This window comes from Rosa rugosa, chromosome 7 (genome assembly GCF_958449725.1).
Source record: "Rosa rugosa chromosome 7, drRosRugo1.1, whole genome shotgun sequence".
In the NCBI taxonomy this organism is placed as follows: Eukaryota; Viridiplantae; Streptophyta; class Magnoliopsida; order Rosales; family Rosaceae; genus Rosa; species Rosa rugosa.
In genome coordinates, this window is record NC_084826.1 from 230,074 (window position 1) to 248,690 (window position 18,617).

At 37.6% G+C, this 18,617-nt stretch overlaps 5 protein-coding genes across 6 annotated transcripts; 1 reads left to right on the forward strand and 4 right to left on the reverse strand.

Annotated features, from left to right (window-relative positions):
- Nucleotides 1-75: 75 nt before the first annotated feature.
- LOC133720092 (gamma-tubulin complex component 2) lies at nucleotides 76-6,374 on the reverse strand. Its single transcript, XM_062146276.1, has 21 exons — nucleotides 6,151-6,374; nucleotides 6,022-6,068; nucleotides 5,900-5,945; nucleotides 5,676-5,810; nucleotides 5,454-5,585; nucleotides 5,244-5,327; nucleotides 5,052-5,150; nucleotides 4,812-4,903; nucleotides 4,225-4,297; nucleotides 3,961-4,113; nucleotides 3,728-3,847; nucleotides 3,519-3,572; nucleotides 3,017-3,100; nucleotides 2,843-2,917; nucleotides 2,630-2,761; nucleotides 2,271-2,396; nucleotides 2,075-2,182; nucleotides 1,590-1,652; nucleotides 1,407-1,481; nucleotides 491-651; nucleotides 76-409 (listed from the first exon to the last, which is right to left on the reverse strand). The coding sequence occupies exons 1-21, from the start codon at nucleotides 6,232-6,234 to the stop codon at nucleotides 283-285; spliced, it is 2,070 nt and encodes a 689-aa protein (XP_062002260.1). The 5' UTR covers nucleotides 6,235-6,374; the 3' UTR covers nucleotides 76-282.
- Nucleotides 6,375-6,515: 141 nt separating this feature from the next.
- LOC133720090 (putative metallophosphoesterase At3g03305) lies at nucleotides 6,516-9,837 on the reverse strand. The gene is made up of 4 exons (XM_062146275.1): nucleotides 9,487-9,837; nucleotides 9,061-9,302; nucleotides 7,315-8,865; nucleotides 6,516-7,097 (listed from the first exon to the last, which is right to left on the reverse strand). The coding sequence occupies exons 1-4, from the start codon at nucleotides 9,722-9,724 to the stop codon at nucleotides 6,978-6,980; spliced, it is 2,151 nt and encodes a 716-aa protein (XP_062002259.1). The 5' UTR covers nucleotides 9,725-9,837; the 3' UTR covers nucleotides 6,516-6,977.
- A 110-nt stretch (nucleotides 9,838-9,947) lies between these two features.
- LOC133720096 (ycf20-like protein) lies at nucleotides 9,948-12,425 on the forward strand. Its single transcript, XM_062146282.1, has 3 exons — nucleotides 9,948-10,140; nucleotides 10,905-11,089; nucleotides 11,805-12,425. The coding sequence occupies exons 2-3, from the start codon at nucleotides 10,917-10,919 to the stop codon at nucleotides 12,256-12,258; spliced, it is 627 nt and encodes a 208-aa protein (XP_062002266.1). The 5' UTR covers nucleotides 9,948-10,140; nucleotides 10,905-10,916; the 3' UTR covers nucleotides 12,259-12,425.
- A 245-nt stretch (nucleotides 12,426-12,670) lies between these two features.
- On the reverse strand, nucleotides 12,671-15,153 carry LOC133720095 (protein FAR1-RELATED SEQUENCE 12-like). Its single transcript, XM_062146281.1, has 3 exons — nucleotides 14,993-15,153; nucleotides 14,045-14,580; nucleotides 12,671-13,070 (listed from the first exon to the last, which is right to left on the reverse strand). Coding segments are annotated over exons 1-3 (738 nt in total). The 5' UTR covers nucleotides 14,994-15,153; the 3' UTR covers nucleotides 12,671-12,869.
- Nucleotides 15,154-15,762: 609 nt separating this feature from the next.
- Nucleotides 15,763-17,880, reverse strand: LOC133720094 (protein FAR1-RELATED SEQUENCE 5-like). 2 transcript variants are annotated; one of them, XM_062146278.1, is made up of 4 exons: nucleotides 17,689-17,880; nucleotides 16,745-17,271; nucleotides 16,292-16,359; nucleotides 15,763-15,962 (listed from the first exon to the last, which is right to left on the reverse strand). In XM_062146278.1, coding segments are annotated over exons 1-4 (765 nt in total). In that variant the 5' UTR covers nucleotides 17,690-17,880; the 3' UTR covers nucleotides 15,763-15,793. The 2 variants fall into 2 exon arrangements, with proteins under 2 accessions (XP_062002262.1, XP_062002263.1); XM_062146279.1 differs by lacking the exon at nucleotides 16,292-16,359 and having other exon boundaries at nucleotides 15,778-15,962; nucleotides 17,689-17,878.
- Between the last annotated feature and the right edge of the window lie 737 nt (nucleotides 17,881-18,617).

The window sequence follows — 18,617 nt, forward strand, 5'->3', positions numbered from 1 at the left end:
ATGGGAAAATTTTGGCCAAAAATGTTTAGTAGTTAATTTGTTATGACTGGTGAGCTATAAAACTTTCTATAAAAATGTCTAGTAGTTAATTTGTTACTAACATAAAACTTTCTCATCGAAAACACTCGAGGGTTTAACTCCAGGTGCCTGTATAAATTCTGATCACAGGGACACACAAAAACCAACCAAACTAAAACCGTCAGACTATCCCACACCTTGAATCAAAGTAATGAATCGATCAGAAAAAAGGAAAGAAAAAACTAATGCAACTGATTCTAGAATTCATTGATCATTTCCAATGCCCAAAATCCACTGTGCGAGATGAGTCAAATACGGTTCTGCTTGGGAGCTGCTGCTCAGTATTGGTGCTAGGCTCTGAAGCTCTGCATTGAACTCCCTCTCGAATTTGCTGCAACATAGGGTTACAGAGGGTTAGAGAGTAACAGAGACCAGTGTCACCGTGTGTGATCCAGAGACACTTCAAACTTACAGAATAGCATCAGTAAAATTTGTGTTGCTGGAGTTTATTGATAGTGCCTGACATCGGCTCCGTGATTTGGACTGCTTAGGTCTCTCTGACACAAGTGAACTAATCAACCATTGAGTTGCTGAAGCATATTGTAGGCAAAGTGATTTCAGCCTCTCCACCTTCTGCATTTCAGAGAATTCACTATTAGGAAAAACACAAAAACCAAGAATTCTAAACCCGAGTAGCGAGCATACGATCCAAATTTCTAAAAGGATGTAATCCCGAACATGTCTTAATCTATTCATCCATGATTTATAACATTTGGGATTTATAAAGGATAAACATGAATATTCAGATTCTGATCCAAAATCTACTTTGGTGAGGACACAAGAATATTCTATGGTCAATCCTTGGTAGTTTAATGAGATACAGAAAAAATTGAGAAAGCTTGAAAGTCAAATTCTCTAAGGTGCTTAAACCCAATTTTAAGGACTTAGTAACATTATATAGTTGAACTGATTGGTTAGACCATTGCAGTCTACATAAAGATTTAATTGCAGAAAAGAAGAAAACACAGTCCACACGGATTTCATACAATCTTTATCATATAGTTATTTACGGATATTGATAAATCTAAATTTCTCTAAATCATTGCATGCAAATGGAGCATAAGGTTTTATGGAAGATGCTCACACTTGTTTAAAGTACAACTTAGCTTTTTTGGCAGTCTCCTAGAAAGATTTATTCAACACTCTGCATGTCTCCTTGGCCTCAGATATATCTGTTCATTTTTCTTCCTTCCTTGTGGATTTTCTGTAATCAAAATTGTCCACTCTTTCCACTTGAAGGGATCTACTCTCCAACCTCTTCTATGATAATTTCCTCTACTCTAAATTTCTAGCTATTATGCATGTAAATCATATGAAAAAGCACACACCTTGAGAAATTCAGGCAAAAGAAGCAAACACCCTCTCAAGCACTTGTCAAGGAAGAAGTCATGGTGTTGGATAACCTATATCAGGAAGAGCCTTGTAAGACTAAAATGAGCTTCCCTCTATTTGTTTCCTTTTTCTTTGTGTCAAATGAAGAAATACAATTTCTATAAAAGAGAAAGACAGACCTCATCTATGCTCTTTGCAGTCTGAAGCCTATTATGCATCACATGCCAATTGGGTTCAAGAACCTGTAAACAAGTTCAGTTGTGAAAAGCACACAGCCAAATTTCATTCTAGGAAAAAATATATTTCAGAATATGTAGAAACAAAAATGCAAAGATTTTCTATTTCAGAATATGTAGAAACAAAAATGCAAAGATTTTCATCTGTTTCCTCCTAGGTCAGAGGGTGCAGGTGTCAATCGCAAGCATAGCCAGGTATCAGATTCAACTATTACCATGCTCTGTTGTGTTCACAAGGGAAAAACAAAGAAAGCGAACCAATAAAAAGCAAAGGGAAGAAAAAAAGAAAGAAAGAAAGAAAACAACTAAGCAAAATACTTGGATATAGCAAAAAGAAACACTACACTACAGCTAAAGCATGACAAAGGCATCCCAAAACGAAAAAATACGTGGTGAGAGGGGGAGCAATTAAGAAAGTAAAAACCTGCCTCAAAGGTTAGATAGTGTAGAAGGCTATTAATAAATTTAAGCATGCTCCGACAGAGGAGAGATGATCTGCCGATAGCACTTCCACGCATGTTCAGGGCACGAACTCCCTGCAAATACATACTTCCACTCAATTAAGCACAGAAATGAGGCCACATGACCTGGCTACATGTCATAAGTATGGAATCTAGTCCATACCTGATGCACTTGCCACGCCCCACAAAGTTGGCGTTCTACATGCTTACAGTGGAAAAGGGAGCGGAAAATCAACTGATACTTTGTTAGGGCTTTCTTAGAGATCACTATAGACAATGGCCACCTAACCTGAAAATATTCCTCAAACAGTCAAACAAATCAAAGAGAAATGGGGCAAGATCATGGTGCAGGGTGATATCAAATAGCATCACATTCTAATTTTCAAAAGCAAGCTCCATGGAGAAAATTGCAACCATGAATATCCTCCCAAATATACATCATGCATCATGTAAAGTAATAAAAAAAAATCCCATCTAGTCCGTTACTTTAGATAAAAGTTCTCACATAATCTGTCAGCAGACCTTATAATTCAAAGAAAATGTCTCAAGTCCAGTTAAGCTCAGCGGTTCCTCAAGATCATTATCATCAAGAACATTCCTGCTCTTTTCACGATCTTTAAGTGTCCCTAGTCTTCTAAGCAAAGAAGATGTTTCCTGACGCAAAATGGCAAAAGGTATTAATGCCAGATCTTATTCATGCTTTTCACATAGAAGCAAAACTTTTGAGCTGTTTACCACACAACATGTTAAGTCCTCATGGCAGGGATCTGCTGCGGCTGCTGTGGTTCGCAAAGCAAGGTCTAGTAGAGACTATTTAGACAACAAAAAGTAAAACCATCACTTATCTCCAACAGTGAAAATAAAATAGTATATGCCTGATATGGCTATTGATGAAGATGAAAAACGTACTTGCAGTTTCTCCACAGAAATGTCGTCAAGCTTTTTCATAAGCTCATCCCGAGCAATATCCATAAAATGAACTAAAAAGTCACCCTGTAAGAAACATCAGGGTTATCTAATTGATTTGAATAACATTTTTATTGTATGAATATATTGAGAGAAAACATTCTACTTAATAACCACATGGTAGAATAAATTAAACATCACAAAATCCTTTATAATAACCAGGTACTGCCTCTGAGATCTAGACCTGAAAACCAACCATGCTAGTGCTTGACGGAGCTAATACCCAAGTGTTCAAAATGACCAACCACGATGTATGGTGACAGTAACATACACATGCTCACTTATTCCCATGGAATATTAAGTAAACACAGACCTAGCACCTCACCTGATATAGATGACTGAAGCTTTCCAATCTCAATGGCAGATGAAGCATAAATATTCATACTAAAACATATTGCATAATCATTAATCTACTTCCAAGTTCACTGGTCATACAGCAGTATACCTGATCAAGAAGAAGATAGTGCTTTATAGATCGTAGCTTTCCCATTAGATCATACTACACAGAAAAAAAAAAAAAAAAAAGATAAAAAAAAAAGGGAAGATTAGACAACAAGGTAAACAATTGCTATGAAATCATGAATTTATTCATATAGGAACCAAAAAGGATGATAACATATGCACAGAAAAGTATTTATGACGACTGAGCCTCACCTTTTCTTTGATAAGATTTAAGAGCTCGCTGCTTGCAAAGTCATAAGCAGATTTTATACATTCGATATAACGATGATTTGATCCAAAGCTCATCAATTTTGAATTTTCAGATACAGGGACCTATTCATACAATCCAGTCACTGACAGATACTAACGGAACCACAAGGGAGGTGAAGGATTGTACAAAAAAAAGATAATATTGTACAAATGTACAGGATAAACCATAGTGGAACCTGAACATGGTGCCCGCATTCTCTCATGACATTTAGATACTTTCCGGTGATCAAAATTGTCCCAGCAATATTTGCAAGAAAGCTAGGAATTCCATCCTTAAGGCTGTAACGTTGCCTCCAATACTTGGCATCATAATCTTGAGTGAGGCTTTCCTGTAACACATTAAGCACAAGGCTTTTGATGGGATTGCACTCATATAGCTCCTCAATTATATATATCAGAGAATGCACTATAAAATTTATAATTGTAAGGGTAGACAATACCTTTTGAAGAGATTTGTTCTCAGCAATGAAAAATTCACCATAAGGATCATCAATGACTCCTTCATAGACCCACCTATAAGAAGTTTCATTTCCAAACATTGAGATCAAACAAAGTATCCTTCAGATACAGTAAAATGATAAATCCAAGTCACAAGAGCTTATAGGATTGGATATATAGAAAGAAGAGATATAAATGATACTCAAGAAAAAAGTTGCATGCACCCACAAACACAATACTCTGCACAGATCTAATTTGGGTCTGAAACATGTCTTCCTCAAGCACAATTGCCCATAGCCTCTATCCAAAACCTCATCCCTCATTCCCCCAAACAAATAAAGAAAAAGATGAATAAATAAATAAAGAAGAGAAATGAAAACAGTCATGGAGCAAAATGAACTGCAGTTTGTCTAGTGCTAGTTCCAATATAGTACCAGAAGAACAAAGAAATAACTTAACTTATGGGAGCATTTTAAGCTTATGTAGTTTTAACTAGAGATGTTTGATAGGATGGCATGTATAAGACACTGCCAGGGGAAGTTGCAATTCCCACAACAAACAAAGAATAGTAGACATTCCAGAAGAGTACCTCTCTAATATACCCAGGTAGGCATTGCTAGCACATTCAGCCATCTTTTCTAGCAATGACCTTACAGCAGTATCACCAGCCATGGCCTTAGCCTGGATATTTCAAAGAGCCATATTAGTATGAAGTAGCAATTCAAAAAAGAAGAGAGAGAGTGCTTTTTACTTCCCAAAGAAGCAGCCAAAAGTTATGCAATTACTATTATCGAAACAAGTATTAGGTAACATAAAGATAAGGACTAACCTGACTCTGCACAAGGTTAAGTACTGCAGAACCGACAAAATTATTAGCTGAAGCTTTCTGTATTACAGTGGATAGTGCTTGCATAGATCCCATCATTGGCTGAAACACACAGTAGAGAATTTACTCAGTTTTGATCAAAGGAAAAAAAGGGAACCCTTAAAGTGGTTAAATTTGTCTAAGAAAAGCTCATGCCTGACAGTAATACCACAAGCCTTGTAAGGAGAGTCTTCCGAGTCGAAATTGGTGTTCAAGCTGTGCCACCATAGCCTGGTAATCCTAATGAAGAGTAAAAGGGGGGAGGAGGTCACTCATTCTAGAATCAAATATGAAAACACCTTAAAAGAGTGATATTAAATGGTTAGATGAAAAAGGAATATGAAGAAAAGGAAAGAAGATGGTTACTAGGAGGAGGGCCCTGAGAGCAGCAGCAAAGGCATGATTAACTAAGCCATTCTTGAACTGAGATCTTGATTCAACAAACTGATTGATGAGCATGAAGCTCTCGCACAGAGGAAACACCCGTTTGGCCAATTCCTGAAGAAGCATTTTCATTTGAGTTAAAAGAAAAAGAAAAAAATGAAGAATAATGTCCAAGTTGTGATTGATAGATAGATAGATAGATACCTGAAGAGCTAAATCCATGGAGGCATCAACTTGAAAGGTGAAATCATCCTCCCTTGCGCGGACTCTTTTGATGGAAATGTAGCGCCCTTGGATGCCAACCATGGCGGACAAGAGGTCATCGATGACCATCAGTTCCTAGTTCATCATCATCATCATCATCATCATCATAAGCACCGAAACTGAAACTAGTTGAAAATTCGAAAATTGAAACTTAGATCTCTCACCTGAACAGCAGCATTGTAACAACCAATGGCATCTTGGAATCCCAGACTGCAAATTCCAAAAGGAAGAGGTGACAGACAAGAAGAAGAAGAAGATATGAAAGGAGAAATGATATTAAACTTACGTATGGGAATCCTTGATATCGGCGAATCGCGACGTCGTTTTGGTTTCCTGGACAAACCGAACGGCAATTTCAAAATGGAAAGTAAAGGAGGAGGTTGAGGTTAAAGTAAAAGAGAAGATGAGGTGGAACCTGATGGAAGCGGCCGGTAAGGAACGGCCTCTCGGAGTTCCAACGAGGAGTTGAAGGGCATGAAATTGAACTATTGATCTCCATCGGAAACCCTTTTTCCTTCCTCCAACACTCAACAGTGAGTTACGCACACTCACTCTCTTTTCTCTTCTCTTCTCTAATCGATTCGATACCTACTTCCAGTTTCAACTTTCAAGCGAGTAAGAGAAATGAGGGGCTTGCGCGGTAATGCCTCTTTGATTATTTGATTTCATACACAATTACACATAAAATTAAAATTATATTTAGGTCTTATACGATCACATTTCAATCAAATTTCAAATTTAACCAAAAATTCAAAAAAAATGAGACCTAAGAACAAAATCCAACTTTTTACACAAACCATTAGCACAACACAACATATTTTCTTTGACATTAAAGAAAAGTTACACCCCTTTGTATTCGACGGTTTCATTAATTAAGGCTTGAGGGTAGCCGCACCAGTCTTTTATTCAAAAAAAAAAAAAAAAGTTACGCCAGCTCATATTTCAAAAAAAAAAAAAAAAAAAGTTACAGAATTTGTTAGGAAAAAATAATAATTATTTTTTTCACTGTAAAACGTCACAGTGAACATGCAGCTATGCTAACTTTCAATTTCTTATTTCCTAGACGTTGGCTGCTTCAATCTTCAAACTTTGGCAAATCAACAGAGCAGAGTTCTTCCGGTTGTTTTGTTTGGCCACTTGTAGGTTAAAGGCAAGTCGGTCTGCATGAAATGATGCGTCCTACACATTCAGGTTTACACAACATTTCAACAATGTTGCTCTCTGCAACGTCCCTGCATTATATTACACATTTCTCCTAGTTCTGTAGACAGTATAAGCCAACAGTAGCGGAATTGTGAGGATATATCCTGGAAAATTGATAATGGGATTCATCTCGTATGCTTTGATGAGAGCCCTGCAATTCTGTAATCCAAAGACCCAAAATGAGTGAAACCAAGGCACAAGTAAAAGATGCAATCCTTTTAAAGAAAACAGAACCAAAAAAGAAAGAAAGTATACATGCATCTTTCAGGTAAATAAGTGTTACTAACTCTACTCAAGTATTCAAGAGTCTAGATATCATCATACATTCCCATGACATGTATTTCAAGCTAATAAAGACATGTAAGAGAAACCTCACCATAAAATGCTTCCAACAAATTGCCAAGCAAACAACCAGAAGAACTTTTCGAATCCACCGCTCTCCAACACAGGAATTTGATTTCCTACTGCCCCGGTTACCATACCATAAAGATCTCTTTTCTTCTTGATCAGGATCATCTTCTTTCTTTCCTGAAAGTGAAAGAACATGTTCCCGATAGATCTGTTTTTCAGCAGCTAAAGCCCCAGTGACCAAAATAGCAGGAAAGACTACAAACAAGAGGTGTGGAAGAACAACCACCATTACATCTGGAGATCCAACATATTCGTGTTTTCCATCTTCATTGACAGATTTAATCACCCAGCCCATATAGGTCATGTATCCTTTATCCTTGCCATCAGTGAACACTTGCCCAATAAACCATGGAAATAATATGAGGTAAAACAAGTATCCTACTAAACCAAACCATGTGAGGGGAACCCTACAAAGCTCCTGTGAAACCCATCCTAAAATATTTAGAAAACCCTTATTCTTGCAAGTAAAATGCTTATTTGAGAAAATGAGGAGAGCTTTTGGAATAAGGAGAATCAAGAGTAAAAAATATACAGCAGACCACAGCATCGGGTAATATAATGCAGCCCATTGACAACCCATGACTATAAACTCTTTCCACGTCCATGAAAGTTTAGTACTAAGACCATTAATAGAAAACGGCCTCAAATCACTCAAAGTTGATCTTCCCATGAAGTCAGTTGCTTCTATTTGCAACCAATATCTATCTGGAGATGGATCCTCAAAGGCCCTATAATTCCATGGAGCAATATATAGATCTCCCCTGGAGGTGTTATGCTGAAGCTTTATCATGGGAGCCTCAAGTACCATACTGAGATATCCAGGTCTTGTGTCATAGATCATAGCTGTAACTGACACAAGTGGAGAAACAGAAAACACCAGGGCTCTAATTGCCTCATAAGATAAAGGGCCCATAGCACGACATTCATACTCATGACGGGATGAAGATGTTGACATGAGCTGTGAGTCCAGAGGAAAGGTGGGCAATATGATAGTTTTCTTGGTGCCTAACTTAAAGTCAACATCAACGTATGAAACATGACCTCTATCAATGGCCAAAATTCGCATGGCTCTGCTCTTCCTCCAGTCGCCCATCTCCCACTCCCAGAATTCATTGGCCGTTGGGGCATCAGTCGAACAATTAACAGGAGGCTGAGAAGATAGTTGGTGTATATTAAGCTGGAAAAATTCTGGCGAAGATGAAAACTGATGGTGCCTCTTCAAGTTTTTACCGAACCTTGCATGCAGATGCCCGCATATATAAGCTGATATGGAATGATTGAGGAATATATCTTTTAGGCTCTTCCCAGAGTGTGAGGTTGCCGAGAATGAAAGAGGAAAATGGCCGAAGGAAATCTTGGTTATTGGATCTTTTGATTGAGAATCCCAGTGGGAGAGCTCCATATCTAATTCTGATAATAGTTGATCAGTTGGATGCCCAAAAAGATTAGTTGGGCCTCGTACACCAACAGACATAGTGGTATCAACTCCAACAAAGAGATGCTTCCGGTCACGAGTCTGGAATTAGATGGAGAAGGAAAGCTCAAAGTTGGGGAAGTAATAACAAGCAAATATGCATTGACATGTGAGAATCTATCTATAACCAAAGGCTTAGGGATTTACAGTTAAGTCAGGAACTTAAGTGGAGTGTTTTGTTCAAGCACATGACATATAATAATAATAGCAGGTGTAAAGAGTGCAATGAATACTGACCTGAAGAGTAATAGTATTGACATTCCCAGTTCTGCCCAACTGCCCATTGATGCTATACTTTGAAAAGAAATCAAAGGCACCACCAAGAAGTGGTACACCAAAGTTATCGTGGTTCCCCCTAAGATCAAAGAAGATACTCTTGTCAAGTCCACTGCTTTCGATAACATGTTCCATTACAGTCTGGTATTCCACCCACTCCACCTCATTTTGTTTCATTGTTAACAAATCCTTGCTTTTTCCGTCTAATGAAGATAAGCAAACGCAAACAGGATTGGATTGGGCATTCAAACAGGATTTCAAGCGTGAGACTTTGACATCAAAAAGTAAAGTAGTATCTATCTATCTCAACATTCGATGATTAGATTAGATAAAGGTGCTTAATTTACAGAGAAAGCAGGAAGGAAGGAAGGAAGGTGTTGTTGTTACCTGTGAGATCACCAGTGATGAGGACGAGAGAAGGGTTGATGATGGAGAGAGCAGGGGCAACAAGTTTGGTGAAGTCGGTTGCTCTGTCGGGATGGTGGACACTGAAATGGAGATCAGAAAGCTGAACCACCCACACAACAGACTCCGGGCCTCCTTTCACATCGATCACATCTTTTGCACAACACAATGCGGGAATGAGTGCCATGAACACCATCGCGTTCAGAATCGCACTCCCCATCTTTTCTTCTTCCAATCCAATCCAATCTAATTGCTTCCCGTCACTCAGCCACTGCTAATCAGGACCTCTCTCTCTCGCTCTCATTCATACCGGGGTACCGGGTGGTCTTACTTCTCTCGGATTCTTTTATAATATAGCCAATCACCTACAAAAACAATAAATAAAAAATTAAAAAAAAAAATTACAGCAGTACATTACAAATAACAACTACCAGTAGCAAGAGATAAAATTTTTCAGAGATGAAAAACGAATAGTGAAGCTGTGAGAGAGAGAGAGAGAGAGAGGGGGTCTCGACTCTCGACTCTCATGCTCGCTCTGGTTTGCTAATTTCTCAATCAAAATTACCAGCTGCCATCGTCGCCTGCTTTAACTTCTTCTTCTTCTTCCCACTAGTGCTCTCTTCTTCTAGTTTCAATGTGAGTAATCTCCCTCCTAACTATATGTCTACTACTTGGTTCCGCTGAAATTTCTTCAATCTGCCTTCTTTATGGGCTTCTTACAAATTTTGCTTTACTTTCATTTTCATTGAGGATTATCGGCTTCTTGATGATTGTAATGTCTTTGCGTGATGAAATTGAGTTTTCTTCTCCACTCTAACTAGGTTCTTACATTCACTGTGCCATTTCTTTGTTTCATTTGATTATCAATAGAGGAGTGACATCAATAATTTTGTGATATTTAACAATGTGATTTGGAAGCTTCACTGTGGAAAGTTATGATACCTGACAATTGGTGGGCTTTGAGTTTTCAAGGGATAAACTGAGTGACGTTTAGATTTATTTTTGGGCATAGTGAGGTCCATGCTGCACTGCAGACTAATATGATCCCTATGGCAGTCACAAATATATAGATTGCCTTCTACCTCAACAACCTCTCAATATAAAAAAAAAAAAAAAAAAAAAAAAAAAAAAGAGCGTTGTCCATGTCATTCACTAACCTACTCTTCTTGATGACTCCCAATGAAAAGTGCAAATTCTACCTTTACTGCCAAATACTCTTAAAATCTTTCACTCTGGTGGCATGCAGAATGCATTTACCACTAACCTGAGACGTGTTAGTCTTAAGACTTCTACTGTGACATCTCTTATCTTTTTATCATACTCTTTACTGATTGAATTGAAATCAAACAATTCTGAGATAAAACTCATATCATCTTTTTTGGTTTACCTGTTTTTTGTAGTGTGACCTTTCGATGGGAACCATGATGCTACAGTCAACTTTTCCGATTCGGGAGAAAAAAATCCATGAAAGATCGTTTATTACTCTTGCAACTAGTCTGGTCCAGAACTGTTGCAGTGAGCCGAGTTTCAGTATGCAGACATCAAAGATCGACTTTAACTCTGTCCCTTTTTTTCCCCAAAGGAGGTAAACATTTTGAAATCAAGTGCTTTTTATGGTCATGAACATTTGCATCATTTATGGCCTTATGCTGCTTGTGAGCCTTCATCGGACATCAAAAGTCTTTCTTTCTCTTTTGATGTTGTTTTTCATTTATGAAAGAAAGTTAACTGCACTATATTTCCCAATGATTCTTAATGAGTTTCCAAATAATAGTTGTGCTATCTGCATCCTTATTGTGGCATGTACTTCTACTTTTATTCTCACATTCATGCTTGGACTTTTTCTTTTTCCTCTTCTGGGTCTCCCTTCCTGTTTCCCATTTCCAGAATATTTCTATGTAGAATGATGTCATGAATTTGAATTTGGTGCTGTGTGTTGGGAACTTATGCCAAAATCCTTCATTCACTAGGAGTTGGGAGGACTGCCTCTCATCCTGTAGACCTAATGGACCTTGAACTTGAATGTAGCAGTAAAGATTCTGTTTAGTCGACTTATAGAGAATAAGTTCAGTCAGTCTTGTTGACTGTCTACAATTGATACCAAACAAGAGTTTTATTTACAGAACTGAGTGATTATATATCTATACCAGATCCCAGTTTCCAAATTGTATTTAAGAATTATAAGTTTCCTGGTCCAAATGCAACTAGAGAAAATGCTTGCTACAAATGTGATGCCTTTTGGTGTTACAAAAATAGATCGATGCCCTTTTAACCTGCTTATCTCTGTTATCCTGAAGCAGATTTCAGTCAAGAAAGCATCAATGGGGATTAGCCTTTGCCTTGGACACAGGTGGGGTTCCTGATAATGGTGGCCAAGAGAGCGTCAATGACAACAGCATCAATGATCTCAATAGCACTCGTTTAGGTCGGATAGTGACTGCAGCTGGAAGACAGCTATTAGAGAAGCTGAACTTAGCTAGAAAAAACTTTCCCATGAAGATATTTCTACTTCTTTTGGGTTTCTACACGGCAAATGCATTGGCCACGATCCTTGGGCAGACAGGAGATTGGGATGTTTTGGTTGCAGGAATTGTGGTTGCTGCTATTGAGGGTATTGGCATGCTCATGTATAGAAAGCCCACTTCCCCTTCTTTATCAAGTGGGAAGCTCAAGTCTTTTGTCATGCTGATGAATTACTGGAAAGCCGGTGTGTGCTTAGGCCTCTTTGTGGATGCTTTTAAATTGGGTAGTTAGAATATGCTTTTATCCCCTTGAGTAATTTGCATGGAAGATGGAGATCGATGATTAATTCTTAAATACGTTCTCCATAACCTCCATCGATGGATTGTTTAGGCCACAGTCCAATTTCAACTGCAGTTGTGCAAATAAGTATATAGTTCGTCTTATATTTGCAGTTCTTAGATTCTCTTTGCAATATAAAACGAAAGAACGTTCAAGTTCAGATATTGTCGAGAAGCGAGGGAAACCAAAACTGTTTTAATTAGATTGGTTCTTTGATCACATATAGCTAAATATTAGCACTGCCCATTCATCAGTGACCATGGGAAGAGCATAACTGATGACAGAAATCAGGAACAGCCAAGCCTAAGATGTCTTCGCCGACTGTAATGACTTAAATTCATACTAGTATCTCGAACAAAGAAAGGAACAAAAAGGTGAATAATACCATTGCGCATGCCACATCTCCTGCCAGTCGCAACCATACCGGCAATTGTATACCAACTACATTCACATTTATTAAATCAGGAAAACTAAATTCATGTATAAGATTGCATCTAACTCTTTAGCAAATGTAAACTCATTAAAGCCAATGTCAATATATACAGTACACAATAGAATGCCGACTATCTGAGCTTATGGCGGTTTGTCCCTTCTGATTCAATCTCCTTTACCTTATCCACAACATACTGGACTTTCTTTGACAGGTCTTGTGTATGTTCCTCGATGTGTTCAAATAGAAGGTCTATGACTTTTCTTAGTGAAGCAGAACGCTCTCTCTCAAGGAACAGCTCTCGAGTTAATTCTTCAATCTTTGTCTTATCATCCTACAACACAAGGGGAAAGAGAGATCAAATTCAGGCCATATGAATAAAATATACATGTAATGTCCATAATTCTACTTATAGTAGATAATGCAGTTATTAGTTAACTAATTATAATAAGCTAAATGCAATAATGTAGCTAACTAGTTATAATATGAGCTCCTAATATGGATTGATGTCAACTAGCCTTGGCTTGCATGGGACTTGCCCCGTACTTGTAACTCTTCTATCCATAATGGTATGAAGGCCAATCAATGTCTACAGTCGATCCTGAACAGATATTTCTAAGCAGATGAAGAATGAGCAGCCAGTGAATGAAGAAAAGTAGAAAACACTCAAATCATTGCCTAAAAATCTATTCTAAATCCTGACTTAAAATAAGAACTCTAACTTGGAAAGACAAGACGGAATGAATTACCTACAGAACATTGATGGTTAAATAACCACAAGTGAGGTACAAAATTTTAATCACCCCCTTCCATCTCCACCCCCAGCACATACATACGAATGTGTAAAAAGTAACATGTTTCTTTATAACTTTTAGAACACTAATATTAAAGACTTTATATTGAAGATTTATACTTGCCAGGCAATGAAAAGGATTTAAGAACAACCATAAGCAACCTGGAACAAAATTTCATGAAAAGAAGATCATTTTCAATTGAGACCTGATCCGAGATAAATTAAGAGATCTTCAGCTTTTCCAAAAATCTATCACCTTAGATTGGAAGGATTAGTTTTTTGCTGACCTCAGAACCGGCCAATTTAATTTTTTTTCTCGTTTGAACCTTCCAATTCCACGTAGCTGTCATATCTTTCTATACAACCTTCTATGTAAACACGTGGACAAGATTTTGAAGCCACTGTTTAATATGAATTGATATGTGTATGATACATAACAAAAATGGACAAGGCAAACAAAAATTTGCTATAACAAACTAAGTTAAGAAAGAATGTACAATATCACAATAACTGACCGGTATTTGATCCTCAATCAACCCCTTTGGACGTTTGCTCGCTATCAATGCATGATTGTGCTCCTTGATAAACTTAGTAACAACCCACTTGCCAATATTCAGTTTTTTTATTGACAGCATTGCCATACAACCTACCCTAGTGGGAGCCCGTGGGTTTACAGTCTTCTTGTCACGCCTATCAGGCTTCCGGTAACCCTCTTTGCTGCATACAAATGTTCGTGCAATGATAGTTCCATCATGTTTGGATCGAGACAGATAGTTCATACGAGTATTGAAACCCATACGCAAGCCATAGACATTGTAAAATGCCTGTGCATTTACTTCTGTATCAAATTCCTGACCCACATATGGCTCATCTACTTCGACTACAGATCCATCTTTAGAAGAGTTTTGAGTTCTTTCATCATTTTGTACAACCCAAAGTATCTTCTGAAGAGAAGTGCCTACCAAGGCACCATCATTAGAATGCTTGAACTCGGTATCAGTTGAACCATTTGACACCTCCTCATTAACATTTATATCAAGTACCGAATCCACTGCAAAAATATGCAAATTCAGGGAATCATAAGTAAATTCTGCAATGAAACTTACTGGTTTTCCCTGATCAGTGCCTATCGAACCTATAGCCAAGAATCATTTCTGGTGATAGAATGGGGTTCTTCAAAACTAAAACTAGTATTTGAGTTTGGTGATATAGAGTCCAGTGTCCACAGTCATGACAGAATGTTGTTATTACGAACAATTAAGTTGTATTGACACACAATTTGAAACAAACGAATTTCCATAATCCATAATTTACAGAAAAAGAATCAGAGCCAAACCCAGAAACCATACACGGAGAATCAACAATTTTACATCAAAGATCTCATCTTCAGAATAAGTAAGAATGTGAAGCTGAGACAGTTGTTCAAAGACCACCATAGAATATTTCAATTATTTGGAACTTACTGAATTATGAAGACCGAAATTCAGAGGGTCAGATCCATAACAACTCCATGTTTGCTTGCTTCAGACTTCAGACTTCAGAGTTCAGAGTTCAGAGTTCAGACTTTAGAGAGAGAAGGCGAGAGGCCTATGAAAGAGAAGGAGGGGGTGAAGCACATGATTTTGAGTCGGACTTGAGTCACTCAACTTGGTTATAATGAATATGACTGGCCCAGGCCCAGGCCCAGTGATTGAAGCACAAAAGGGTCTTTTGTATTTTTCATTTGGGAGAATCAACAAATGGTAATTTCTTAACACAATGGTAAAAATCCTCGCGTTCCTGCTCTATGCAGTAAGATTATAATTACTAGACTACAGATCTGGTTGCAGTTTAATTACCTATAGGAAATAAATACACTAATAAATCTATAAGCAACACGCCAACGACTAATCCCCATACATTTGATCGATTACATCGCAGGTTTAATGCTGAATTTGAAGGTAACATAACAATCCAGTGACAAAGCAAATGTGAAGCCTTTACATATTTCAGTACATTATTAAAATGATTGGTCGGAGACTAGCGGAGATTTTGACGGCCTTTTGCTTCAGAGGATGCGATGTCTTTGAGAATGTCATTAACGCGCAGGATCTTTTGTGAGAGGTGTTGAGTGTGGTCGTCAATGTGATTAAATAGGAGGTCTATGATTTTTCTATATGAAGCAGACCTCTTTCGCTCAACCATCAGCTGTTGAGTTAATTCTTTGATTTTTATCTGTTCATCCTGCAAGTAACAAGATGCTTGGTTATAACTTCCACCCACAGTCATGGAAAACAAAATAAGATAAATAGCTCAGTGATTGCGACCAGTATGTGCACAGACGTTAATTGTGCCTGTAGAAGACTCTCTAGTTCTAAGCCCTCGGACAAACTAAAAGATACCGCATACTGAAACTCCAACACATGTTTGGCTGGTATCAAGCAAACGACTATTCTGACCCAAAAAAAAAAAGAAAATGATTAAATGTGGAAAAGATGATAGAAAGACTGAATAAAGATAATAAACTATAGCATTTTCAACTGCACTTCTCACATACAGAGTTAATGTAGCATATTTCTCAGAATCAACAAATGTTAAGGTTAAGAAGTAGTATTCTTCTTCCTAAACAGACACAGATCAACCACAGAATTATGATAATCAGTTAATCACAACCTTGATGCAGAACATTGCTTCCAGAATTTTAATAATCAGTTAATCACAACCTTGATGCAAAACATAAATAATAAACCTCAAAATACACTTTCCACAAGACACTAACATACCTCAGAATCAAAATGGACAACCCTGATGCAGATGTAGAGGTGTTATATACATATATATTACACATATCCTGAGACTCGACACCATGACACTAGAATCAGTTAAGGTGTTTCAGGGAATGAAACAAAATTGAAAGGAAAAAGGAACAACAATAAAAGATTTACCAACAGTTGCAAACCATGTATGAAGTTATGAACAAGCAATTTTCAAATGAAAGAGAATAGTTGCCTTGCAAGTCTAACTCATAGTAAACTAACTGAATGATCATATGCTATGAAGTTATTGTAGAAGGTGCAAGAGCATGATGAGCATCCAAGTTGGAGATTGATGCTAAATTGGGGACATGTAGACTCCTATCAATTCATAGATACAAACAATAGCATTTTCACCAAAGAAAAAAAAAAAAAAAAAAAAAAAAAACCGTGCTCATGAATAAAAGCATCAACAAAACTTACTGAAGATTCATCATTCAATCCGTTTTCACTCTTTCCAGGAGTCAGGGAATGGGCGTGCTCCTTGACAAACTTTGCAACCACCCAGTTTCCATTACTCAGTTTCTTCATTGAAATCATTGCCTTGCAACCAACCCTAGTTGGGGGCCGAGGTCTCACACTCTTCCTATCACGCTTATCAGCCACTCGGTAACCCTCTTTGTTACATACCAGTGTTCGAGCAATGACAGACCCATCAACCCTAGAGCGAGATAGATCGTTTACACGTGTTCTGAAACCTACTCTCAGTGCATATGAATTGTAAAATGCATGTGCAGCTGCTTCTGATTCAAATTCCTGACCCACATATGGTTCATCTGCTTCAACCTGCAAGCTTGCAGAATTTTGACCCACTTGCTCAGTTTGCCCAATATTAGAGACCTCCCCAACAGAAGTTCCGAGAATTGCATCATCGTTATTTAATCTAAGCTCAACATCAGCTAAGTTATCCGATGCCCCATTTTGAGTCTGTGTATCAATTCCAGAATCCACTGCAAAAACATGAACTTTGAGCCATTACCTCTCTCTCTCTCTCCATATAGAAACAAAATTACATTAACGAAAGCTACATAATACAGGAGAATCAAATGCCCATCATATACAGATACATTGACATCATTCATCTTCAGCCTAAGTTGAGCAACAAAATGGTCAAATGAGTTGTACTGGGTTAAAATTTCATTTTGATGGATTTGATTTGCATTCACATAGAGCACACTGATCATTCATTCCCAAATGAGCAGATATATATCTGTAATTGTTGTGTGTGTAAAGCATAACCCAGTATTAAGAAAATGAAAAAGAAAAAAAAAATAGTACAAAATTCATATTAGAAACCCGCAAGAAAACTCCATTTATCAACGGAACATAGAATCTTTATATTAAGGAATCTTTCAAAGAGAACTTACTTGTTCATGGATTCTAAAGCTGGCCCAGAAGATACAACCACCAAAACCAATTGAAGCCACTGAAATGAGAGGAATTAAACTACTTTTGGTTACTGGGGAAAAAACAGAGTGCAACAGAAGAAGAAGAAGAAGAAGAAAACAAATAGGTCTATTGATTGAGAGCAGTCGAGAGAGAGAAGAGCGAGGGAGATGGGCAATTAACCGGGTTATAGGAGTCTCATTTACAATTACTAGCTTGGGCTCGCTGGGCCATGTGAGCCCATATGACCAAAACAACTGACTTTGTTAGGTTGGGCCAAGTTGCATGAGAGATCATGGACTACGTGCAAGTATAATATAGAGAATAAAACCATTGTGGCAGCTCACTGCCTCCTTCTACATGAATATGATTGACATCATTCTCCAAAAAAAAAAAAAAAAAAGATGATTGACATCGGTTAACTAGGGTTTTAAAAACAAATTTAAAAAAAAAATAAAAAACTTAAAAGACGAGACCGGGCCTGGGATTGATATACACGTGGTGCTAAGGCATCCCCGAAAGCAAGCTAGGCAGGGACATTGCTATTCCAAATGGCCAAATATATGTTCTCAACCATGAAATATATATAAAGAGTGCATGTGTCTCACATGTCTTTACTCGATCTATTATTATTATGTTAATTAATATTATTCAATTCATGGCTAGAAGTAGAAGTATATATATGAAAAATGGATCGTCTAAAACATGGACAGCTAACGATAAATTCAAACAGAGAGACGGCGAAGTTTGAAAATCATTCTCATGCATCACATTGTTAACGAGCTAGGGTTAGTATGTCTCATGTTGCCATTAACCCTAACTAGTATCAAAACTAAAGTTAGATACACAGTCCTAGTACTTTGGTCAAAGTCATAGTTGAGATGAATCTTCCATCTCTTTATCATCTAAG

Coding starts and splice junctions, on each gene's coding strand:
- LOC133720092 (XM_062146276.1), bottom strand. CDS start 6,234: ATGGAGATCAATAGTTCAATTTCATGCCCTTCAACTCCTCGTTGGAAC. Junction 4,114..4,224: donor AGAACAAATCTCTTCAAAAG/GTATTGTCTACC, acceptor AATGTGTTACAG/GAAAGCCTCACTCAAGATTA. Junction 2,918..3,016: donor TTTCTGTGGAGAAACTGCAA/GTACGTTTTTCA, acceptor TTGTCTAAATAG/TCTCTACTAGACCTTGCTTT.
- LOC133720090 (XM_062146275.1), bottom strand. CDS start 9,724: ATGGGGAGTGCGATTCTGAACGCGATGGTGTTCATGGCACTCATTCCC. Junction 9,303..9,486: donor CATCACTGGTGATCTCACAG/GTAACAACAACA, acceptor TATCTTCATTAG/ACGGAAAAAGCAAGGATTTG. Junction 7,098..7,314: donor TTTGTTGGAAGCATTTTATG/GTGAGGTTTCTC, acceptor TTTGGATTACAG/AATTGCAGGGCTCTCATCAA.
- LOC133720096 (XM_062146282.1), top strand. CDS start 10,917: ATGGGAACCATGATGCTACAGTCAACTTTTCCGATTCGGGAGAAAAAA. Junction 11,090..11,804: donor CCTTTTTTTCCCCAAAGGAG/GTAAACATTTTG, acceptor ATCCTGAAGCAG/ATTTCAGTCAAGAAAGCATC.
- LOC133720095 (XM_062146281.1), bottom strand. Junction 13,071..14,044: donor TGATTGAGGATCAAATACCG/GTCAGTTATTGT, acceptor CTTGTGTTGTAG/GATGATAAGACAAAGATTGA.
- LOC133720094 (XM_062146278.1), bottom strand. Junction 16,360..16,744: donor GATTGAATGATGAATCTTCA/GTAAGTTTTGTT, acceptor GTCGAGTCTCAG/GATATGTGTAATATATATGT. Junction 15,963..16,291: donor TTGTCCATTTTGATTCTGAG/GTATGTTAGTGT, acceptor TTTTTGGGTCAG/AATAGTCGTTTGCTTGATAC.